The 10,455-nt window shown below is 39.9% G+C and overlaps 1 protein-coding gene across 1 annotated transcript in view; it reads right to left on the reverse strand.

Annotated features, from left to right (window-relative positions):
- The window catches only part of LOC135203999 (E3 ubiquitin-protein ligase HUWE1-like), a 123,974-nt gene that overhangs the window by 49,788 nt on the left and 63,731 nt on the right, over nt 1–10,455 (reverse strand). The window contains exons 14-26 of the mRNA XM_064233923.1: nt 7,385–7,661; nt 6,472–6,713; nt 5,856–6,281; nt 5,395–5,602; nt 4,539–4,690; nt 4,245–4,373; nt 3,811–4,125; nt 3,460–3,627; nt 2,785–3,188; nt 2,037–2,277; nt 1,630–1,807; nt 561–922; nt 173–388 (exon numbers count right to left, since the gene is read on the reverse strand). Coding sequence (XP_064089993.1) covers nt 173–388; nt 561–922; nt 1,630–1,807; nt 2,037–2,277; nt 2,785–3,188; nt 3,460–3,627; nt 3,811–4,125; nt 4,245–4,373; nt 4,539–4,690; nt 5,395–5,602; nt 5,856–6,281; nt 6,472–6,713; nt 7,385–7,661 — 3,318 coding nt within the window. The remainder of the gene's footprint in view (nt 1–172; nt 389–560; nt 923–1,629; nt 1,808–2,036; nt 2,278–2,784; nt 3,189–3,459; nt 3,628–3,810; nt 4,126–4,244; nt 4,374–4,538; nt 4,691–5,394; nt 5,603–5,855; nt 6,282–6,471; nt 6,714–7,384; nt 7,662–10,455) is intronic.

Here is a 10,455-nt window from a genome sequence, read left to right on the forward strand (position 1 = left end):
TCAAATTTTTTTCAAAAGTTGATAGTATTTTGCATGTAGACAAAGTACATAAAGGAGATCTGACTGTATGTAACAATGAATATATTTTTTTTTTTTCTTATAAAGCTGGAACAGCTAAATTTTCCACTAAACCAAGAGTAATTTGGTACATAACTAAGTACATGTTACTTACCTCTGTTATTTTATCATTTGACCCCGCTGAATAATGGTGTTCCGTGACCAGCTTAGCACAACCAGCATAAGAGCGGACAAACTCTGCTAGCAATTTGCATATCAGAGACTTGGACAGTAAGGGTTTCTTTCTCTTTGCTGCTTCATCAATTTTCTCATTTGAAGCAGTCTTTGCACTTGCACCAGGAATCTTACTGCTATCACTCTCCATAGGACTCTGCAATTACATATATATATTTCATATCTAACAGATCAATATTCAACCTAATCCGACTGCATTCATTACAATTAAATAGCATATTCTCTATTTACAATGAACTCTACATGTATAAAAAAATATGCTTTGCCTCTCTCAATCTCAACTGCAACACTATTAGCAGTATTCTCACCTGTTCATCTGCCTCCTGAACAATCATGTCATTAGCAGACGACGACCGAGAAAGATGAATCTGGCGGCGAGCACCGACAGTAGAAGATGCCGCTCTTTCTTCTGTTGGTGTAGTTGTGGCATTCACCATAGCAGCAACTAATGAGCACTGATTTACTCCAGCAGGAGCAGGTGACTCGCTATCATCACTCAGGGTTGTGAGGGCTTCTAACAGATCGTGAATTAGTTGCTGAGGTTCACTACCGAGCGTCATCCCAGTGCCTGTAGAGCTACCACCGCTCCCAGATGTGCTGGAGCCTCCTGCTGCAGCAGCAGCACCAACACTCTTTCCACCAATACTTTTCATCAAGATACTGTCTTCACCTGCCAAACATAAAGGAAGAACAACTTCTTACATGAAATTTTTTCCTGCAACCTATCATTACCATATTCTATATTTAGGGGTTTCGAATGTTCTCAAAATTAAATTATCAAAGTCAGTTATAGCATACTATAAACTGTTGTACAAGGACCACCTAGAAAATAAAGAAACCAAATTTCAATGGCATCACCTTTTCACTGAATCTAATGAGAAAACATGAGACAAAGTGACTAGGAGGACAAATTTGTACAGACTCCTCTACATACGCAATTCTGCTGGCATGGAAGTAAAAGCTATAAAATGGAGAGGTAAGGTGCATTTAAAAATTATACTTACAAAATAACAGCTAGTGGAATACTAAGCTACACTGCTTTGGTGGCAAAAAATGCAAAAATGAATGAGTAATTGTACTTTTATTCAAAAATCCCTTCAGGCATAAATTTTAATTCATTTTTTCTACAAACCATTACTAGTCATAAATAGCCTAGCTCCATACAAAACTGACATTCACACCTACTTCACAGACTTTGAAAGGATATTACATACTAAGATACACAACTTCATAGTTCCTACAGGTTTGGCATACAGAAACCACAAAATGAAACTTCCTAAACAATGAATTCTTTGACAGGTCATGGGGCCCTAAAATAAAATGTCACCTATTTGTGCCATTAATAAAGTACAAAATAGATCATAACGAAAGTCTTACTGTTGGCCGACATAAGATTCCTCTTCAGAGTCATGTTTAGATCTATTCGGAGACATTGCTGGGTTATTTCTGTAAATAGCTGTGGGTCTCGACATGCAGCCGGAGCAAGGAGACGAAGTAGATAATGCAGTTCTTTAGCCCCAGACATAGTATTATTGCTGGCTGATGACCTTATTACCTATTAGGATATAAAACGGTCTTAGCAAATGGAAACATCATACTTCAAGTTTTTAACAACTGTAATGATATTTTCAACTTTTACTGAATATCAGATGGTCAAAAAAAAACACTGGTGTTACGATACCATTCAAGGTTCAACACTAATAGTTCTAAAAATTGCATCTTAAATCCCAACCCAGGCGGCCCCTGTAAGTTGCCAATGAATTTCAATTAAATTACCCCCATACCTTTTCCATTGTGTATCGTAGAGTGGTGGGCTCTTCTAGAATGTGTCTCATGAGAAGAGCAGCAAGACTATGAAAACCCCAAAAGCCCGATGATTCTGTTAAGGAGAGGAGCGTACGAACACCGCCTAAGCTGGCAAACAGACATGCCTGCTCCCAAACTCGAGTTACTCTCAAACAAAGACGCATTAGAGCATGTAGAGTATCTGGGTCGACACCAAGTTTCATGAAGCCAACACAAGCCCTGTTGGGGGGGGGAAAAAAAATGCTCATTTAATATATCTATCTGCTTCAAGTCTTCCATTACATTAGACAAAATGGGCTATAAATTTCTTAAAAGTGAACTTGCTTCAGGCAAACTTGACTAATTGCAAAGGCCCTTTACTTCATTTTCTAAACATAAAATCAGTATTGGCAAATTCCTTTTCTTGTTCTTAACTGGCAGCGATCATTTTATAAAAACAAATAATCCATAATGTCAATCAAGGAAAACCGATAATTCTCTTTAACATGAATTCAATTTGACATGTTGCCATCTAAGTACAGGTGCAATAACTATTTACTTACATCAAACTGAAAAGATAGTATATACATTAAGAAAGGATAGATCAGTGATAAACACAAGATATACAGTAACTAACCCAAGAAAAAGTTACAAAAGAAGGATCCATTTACCTTCAACTATGTAAATTTTATGAAACCACAGAATACTAAAAACCACTGAAATGTGGAAGAACTAACTGAATAGTACCTGATTATGGCCTCATGATGTGTCCTGTTAAGGCCATCAATAGGTGCTATTTCAGCTGCATCAACTTCTGCAGAAGCTGCTGTAGTGGTGTCCTCTGACTCTTCACATTCCATCTTCTCTTCCCCTGTTGCAACAGTAACAGCTGCCTCTTGTACATCTACAGCTGTTGCAGCAGCAGTGTCCAAAGCAACCTCTTCTGACAAGGATTCTTCATGGCTAGGCTTTTCCCCATCTTCTGTTCCATTGCCATCAACCTTTGTGCTTCCCGTTTGACCTCCTTCCTCTGTTGTCGGTGTTGGCTCATCCTTAGGCATAACACTGGGTAATTTCTTCTTCTCTTCTGCAATCACTTTGTCCTTGATGGTAATCATGATGGGACGGCGGTTGCCAGACTCTTCATTGACCTACATTATTAATTATAAAGGATTAGTTTATCCAGACCTCTGAGCCTAATAAAGGCTGCTAGCACTTAACTAGAAAGTTCAAGAACACATCTTGAAATTCAAAAAGTGAAATATGGATAGAAAACTTAGTTAAAGTAAAACCAACTAAACTTAAATAATCTCAAGCTCTGCAGCATTTTCAATTAAGACAAAGAAATATTGAGTGCAATGAACTAACATCATGAAAACTTTCCAACATATGAAAAATAAAAATTGGTGCTTATGTTATTACCTGCACCATTGAGTGGAACTGAATGGTGTATTTCCTCCTTCCATTAATTATACGAATACTAGCCTCACCAGCCCAGTATGCATCATCAATACTCTTGTTGTTGCTCGGTGAATATGCACACCACTTCAATGTGCTCATATCAAACCATTTCCACACATGATTGCATATCTGTTTGGGAAGAAGAGGAAGTTTAACAGAATAAAACAAATTTGAAAAAACAAAAAGATGCTACACCTAAATCACAGCTTTTATCTGCTCCATGTTAAATTCTTTGTGCTAAAGAAAACTTATATACCTTGCTAACTTCACTTCTTCGTTGAGTTGCTACAGCTAACTTCTCATACAAGTCTAGCAAGAGTAAACCTGGTGACAGCCATTTGGGAGTTCCTGTGCCCTCTGTATCTTCCTTGTCCTTCTCTTTATCTTTGGCTTGTGAGGACCCCCCGGTTGAAGGTGGTGGTGCCAGGGGGGAATTGGAATCAATGATGGGGTTGTTGATGGTGCAGCTGAAGCACCACCTGAAGCACCAGTGGCAGATGCTGGAGCAGAAGTTGGGAGTGGGGGAGGATTAGCAGCCATGACAGCATGAGTTATAATGAACAATTCTGTCAGTGTATCTACCAGGCCAGCTTGTTCCATGGCTCCAGCACAGCCTCTCTTCATTTCCTAAAAAGAGAGATTTATATGAGTATACTTGTCACTGCACAATGTAATATGAATTAAAAGATATCACAGAGTAAACAGTGCATAACCACCTTACGACCTACTAATAAAAAAAAACCAACCTCAAAAAGTAAAGTGACAAGATGTAACCTAACAGCAAATTTCGAGGCGAGGACGGAGGTACAGAGTTGTTCCACAGTTTCTGGCGATGCGAGTGATGAAGCCAGCAACTGATTCGCTTGGCTACTAATCTGAAAGAAAATGTAGAATTAAAAAATATAATTGAAAAATTCCTAAAAGACAAATCTTCATTTTTATAACAGTAATAAAACTAGACTTGAAAACTTCAAATACATGCATAATTTATAAAATTATCTTTTATCTCATTCTTATAAATTTAATTTTGTCAGCCTTACTTCATTAATCAAGGTGGTGAGCATACTCTGACGCCATTCGCTACCATTTCTTGTTGCACAGGTAGTAAGTAACTCGCACACTTTGTAAACCATCTGGGGTTGCACATCCAATTGGCTTAAGCATCCTTCTAATACGCATTCACTAAACTTATCTGTAAGATAAAGTAAATCAGAAACAGTTAATGTTAGTGTCCATCAAGGGTCAGAGTTAAACCCTTTGCTCATAGTAATTGAGGGACACCTAAGGAGTATAAAAAGAGGAGGAGGTTTTATAAATATACGATGTGGATGAGTAGAATTTAAAGGTAGAGACTGGAATTTACTAGTTTTTGGACAAATTACATGTGGTAGTCTGCAAATATATTCTGCACTTCCTCCATTCTTCATGCACTCATTTTGAGCCATTTTTCCAAGTCTTCTGGCTTATCTGTACCAAACTTATGCAGTGCAGCAGTTTGACCATACTTATAAAAATATCAATTATTACTCCTCGATAAAACATTTAGAATCCTTTAACCAATTTTAAAACCTCTATTAAAACCTGAATTGACTTTAAAAAATAATAGTGACTGACACATTTAGCACTAACTGACTGATGTATTTAAAAAAAATGGAAGAAAAAAAGATATAATTATAAAATCAAAGTTTCAGAACAGGGTTAGCAACCTCTGACTTGTGAAGGATTTCAGTCCTACCCACCAACTTGACACCTGGATCTAACAGATTGACCTAGTTGAAGGTCCTCCTCCGAGACACTTCATAGCTTTCTGGCCTGCTGTCTCCAAAAGGTAGCCGACCCATTTTAAAGCTTTCCACTAACATATGGTCAAGGTAACAATAATACTCTTCAACTTACCAAGAGTACTTTTACTTAACGGCTCATCATCCATTTCCTTTTGTGGGAAAGGTGGAGGCTTAGGAGCAGAGCCAGGAGGCTGCTGGGATGTGCTACTACTGTTTCGAGGATCTGATGAACCTGACAACTGAACATCCTCACCTAAAGACATGGCAATTGCTTGAAGCATTTGGTCTTCCTCAGTTAATTCCATTTCACCACCGCTCACCTGAAGCGAAAAAATTGTCAACATACAAAATTGCAAAATCAAATTAAAAATTCACTTTTGCAATATCTTTCAAACAAACAATAGTTACAATAAACTGGTGAGTAGGGAGTGTATGAATTTATTATATAGAAAAAGAATGAGAGATTTACCCTATGGCCATTGCAATAACTACTGAGCCGTATTTTCTGACAATTATTAAAAAGCACTGGCTCAGTAGTATACAAAAGGAAAAAATGTAACCATCTCAACTTACACCACCAACTTGATCCATAGGATTCATCAACAAATATTCTGTTGCTTGTTGAAGTGTGTTCGTTTGTGTGATAGCTTCCATGCACCTATCACGGCCAAATCCCATGTCCATTAGTGCCTGGAGATGCTGGGGATTGACATCTGGCTCTGCTGGTGGAGGCTGGCTAACAGGTTCTGCAGTTGCCAAAGATGCCACTGCACTAGGAGCTGGGGTAGGCCCTGCAGTAGCATTTGTGGTAGTAGTGGTAGTTAACGTAGAGCTGCCACTAGTGGCTTCCTTTTCTTTAGCAAGTCTTTCTTGGATGATGGCTTCACTCTTGATAACATTACACAGTATGACAAGGACAGACTCTGATATCCTTACCCCATATGATTTCAGTGGTGTCTTCTTTTTATTCCACAATTTCATCACAGCTTCAAACGCAACCTGTAAAGGGAAGGGATTTTGGTTAAGGGTACCATATATTACAAGGCACAAGACGCCCATTTAGAAATTATGCTAAACAAAATCTCTCGGAGTTGAGTACAGAGAAGCCATCCATCATCTTCTTTTACACCTCTTTTATCACCAAGTCACCTGAACCAAAAAAATAATAAGAGTAAATATTTTCCATTACCTTCTGAATATGAATAAGGAACTTTAGTGGACTGAATGGCTGGTATCCAGGCTGGGAAGACTTGGCAGGTAAGGCATGGGGAGACTCCAGCATGGTGCGAGGGTTTACCAGCCGTTCCAGTAAAACCAACCAGGTGTCTAGGAATTCTCCAGTACCCTCTGGTAACTCTTCAGGATCTGACCCTTCTTGATCAGGCGATGTGCCACCAGCACTAATTGCCCACTCAAAAGTATTGAAGAAAGCTGAAATATAAGAAACAGTCTGTTATTCCCATGCAGCTGACAAATGACATTTCTAAAGATAACTGCCTGGAATATACTACTACATTTTGTAATCTTAATACAAAGCAAGTCTCTCTGCATACATTCATAAGTGACCATCCTCCATTTTCAAGGCGCATCTGCATATTTACTTGTAGGCATACAACAAATACCAAAATGAATGCTTACTATGTTGCAAATATAAAACAAAACATAAATAAAATCTGGCTTTTATACACCCTTTTTTCACATTACATACATCTTATTTACCCACATTGCACTCTCAATATTCTGTATATTAAATATAGGGCAAGATCTTCATATTTAAAGATACAATCATATCACCATAATTACAATTTATTTCTTCCAAAATTAAATACTCTCATAACTGCAATTCAATTCCATTAAAAATATCATGGAGTTTGATATTGCACAAATATTTCTTGGCAACTAATAATCTTTCAAGTATAAAAGCAATTTTTGGACATTGTGTATGCATCAGCTACCAGCCCACATATTAGTATGCCTCTACATCATCCTGTCCTAGGTAGTAGCTTTCAATACATCAGCTGACTGTGAAGAAGTTATGGGAGTTTTCCTTTTCTGGACCTAAATGGCAAAAGTTCTGAGACATTATCCTTTTCACAGCTTACCATTAAGGCCCTGTGATGACACAAAGTACTGAATCATCAGGTGATACGGCATCTTCTTATCATCAAACAGCATCGGATTAGTAAACCTGACAGAGCAGATGAGAAAAGTCAAACGGAACTTTGGTAAAGGGGAAGCAGGGGGAGGGCTCCAAGAAAGCCCTGCATGCAGAAGATTGGCCAGAGCAGAGGCAACAGCTCTTGCTGCAGTAGATGGTGGTGTCAGAGAGGGTGCCACTTGCTGACCTCTTCTTTGCCGCAAAGGAGATCCCACACACAGCTAAGAGAGAAAATATAAGACTTCATAGTTACAAAAATGATATTGTAATGATACAATTAAGTTTGTTCATACTTACCTGGCAGATATATATATAGCTGTATTTTTCCGAATCCGACAGAAATTTAAACACTTACGACACACGCAGTGGGAGTCAGGTGGTTAGTACCCATTCCCGCCGCTGGGAGGCGGGTATCAGGAATCATTCCCATTTTCTATTCATAATTTTTATTTCCACTGTCCTCCTGAGGGGAGGTGGGGTGGGTAACTTGATTATATATATCTGCCAGGTAAGTATGAACAAACTTAATTGTATCATTACAATATCATTTTGTTCATGAAACTTACCTGTCAGATATATATATAGCTGAATCCCACCTTTGGTGGTGGGAGTAGACAGAATAGAAGATTTTAGGAAACATATATATGCAGATAATTGATATCTTGATTCCTTACCTGTTAGCATAGCTGACTTCGTGGTTACTGCCGCGTAAGTCTGCTTGTGCTACTAGAGTTGCCAGCGAGGTAGAGACCTATATAGCTGGTGCACTCCAGATGATCTGTCAACAGGGGCGAGACCACGACGTGACTAGACCATATTGACCATACCATGAGGGCTAAGAAGTAAAATAAATATATATATAAAAATATATATCACCACCTGACCCACTAGCCAAAGTTAAGGTGTGTGTTAACTAAGGCTTAAGAGTTAAGAAGTCACCGTTGTCGGCGACTCAACTACTAAATTAAGAGCTCTTCCTAACCATTTTCTACAGGATAGGATGAGTGGTACTTCTTGCCCCCAAGATTGTGTCTGCAGACACGTATGGCCCTAGCGAACAGCAGATCTCATATGCCATCTTCACATCTCGCAGGGTAGTGTGAATTGAACACAGAGTTTGCTTCGCTAAAACATGGTACTCAGGATGTTGCTGAGTGCCATGCTCTGTTGAAATGCTTCCGAGGCCGCGCCCTCACCTCGTGAGCATTCAAATCAAAAGATTTCAAATCTTTGCGCAAACACAAAGAAGGAGCTTTTTTGAAAGAACTCCTTAACAATAAAGCCAGGGTGTTCTTCGATATGGGCAAGTCTGGTCTTTTCGGAACACTGCAGATTGTCCGTACGACTTCGACTTTCTTGAGTTTTATGTAGATAAAACTTGAGAGACCTGACAGGGCACAGGACTCTCTCTGGCTCCTGCCCACTAACTTGTGCCATCCTTGCTTCCAGCTCCTGGCCGCAGGACCAAACGGGTTTCCATTCTTAGGCCGATAACAAAAGGCTTAGAGAGCACACCGCCTTGTGTTCCTCTAAAGCCAAAACATTGTGACGATGGCTTAAAATCTCACTAACCCTCTTTGTCGTATCTAGGGTGGTTAGAAAAAAGCCTTCCTGATCACATGCAAGAAGTTAACAGGTAGGAGATGTTCGAATGCTTTGACATCAAGAACTTCAGACTATGTCTAAGTTCCATATTGAAAGCTTCGATCTGGACATGCACAGTCAGTTCGTCTGTACTAACGTCAGGTGACCAACCAGTTGACCAGTCAGACGAATCAAGGACAGCAAGGCTGTACCCTGAAGAACATAAAGCACTATTCTTCGCTGAAGGATGAGTGTCCGGACTGCCTGGGCGATTCAAGCTAAGCAAACCTTGGGGGGTGTATCAACGCAACCCAACGTCGTTAGCGAATCAACTCCTGAGCCACTCCTGACTCGAGCTTCTGGTGCCAGGAGAAAGGAGCGAGGAGCAAAAAGGCGATTCAGTCCCGAAGGACGAATGCCTGACAGTCCAACCTGGTCTCATGTTTAAACGATCATCGGGGGTGTATAAACGCAACCGACTTCGTCAACAACGAAACTCAGGGCTACTGTAATATCTCGCACGAGTGTCTGACTCCGAGAAAAGGTGAGACAAAAAGTAGATGGTGAGCGAGTTTCGAGATTTCACAGAACTCAAAGATCGTGAAGGGCTTTGTTGTTTGACAGAAGCAAATCTCTGAGCCCAAAGGCCGTCAACAACATATTTGCGTATTCTTTAATAGTTGTGACTGCCAGCTTATCCCATTCTTCAAACGGAAGGGAAGACTGCAATCTTATGCTGTCAAAATCTCGATAGTCTGAACGTAGTCAGACTCAGAGCGGAGAGGTTATAGGTACCTTTCGTGTTAAAGGAGACCGACTCTCTCGGAAAAGGTCCTTGGAAGGACGTGACCTCTGTGAATCTAGGATCTTGAAGGCCAACATGGGGCGATTAGCGTCATTGTCGCTCCCGTGATGATATAAATCATCTATTACTTTCTAAGCGATTGAAAAAGGGAAAAGAGACTAAAAACATCCATCCCCGTTTCAATATATAGGATGGCGTTTAATGTTACCGCTCCCGGATCGAGAATAAGGGAGCAGAGAGAAGAAGCCTCTTCGTCCTAACCTAGCGAAGAGATGAATGAAAGGAGTCCCTAAAGTCTCCACAACTCTCAACATACTTCTAAAGAAAGATTCCACTCGGAAGTCAGTAGTTGCTGCCTTCGATCGAGAGATTCGTACGGACTTTTGCAATCCTGTAACGAACCTCTAGAGGATCGTTCCATTCTACGCCTGTTGTTATAATAGGCTCTTTCTCGTAAACCCGAACCGGGACCGAGAGAAGATACTTCCTAAGATATGAGAGAGCTGTGGAAGATCAGAGTTGATATGGACCATGGTTCCAAAAACTCGTTTCGAGGACTGGAGGGACAACTGAATTGCTTCCACTTCTTTCAGATTATGATCCAGGACATCTGAAACCCTCTCCAG

Source organism: Macrobrachium nipponense, chromosome 44, assembly GCF_015104395.2.
Source record: "Macrobrachium nipponense isolate FS-2020 chromosome 44, ASM1510439v2, whole genome shotgun sequence".
NCBI classification, from domain to species: Eukaryota; Metazoa; Arthropoda; class Malacostraca; order Decapoda; family Palaemonidae; genus Macrobrachium; species Macrobrachium nipponense.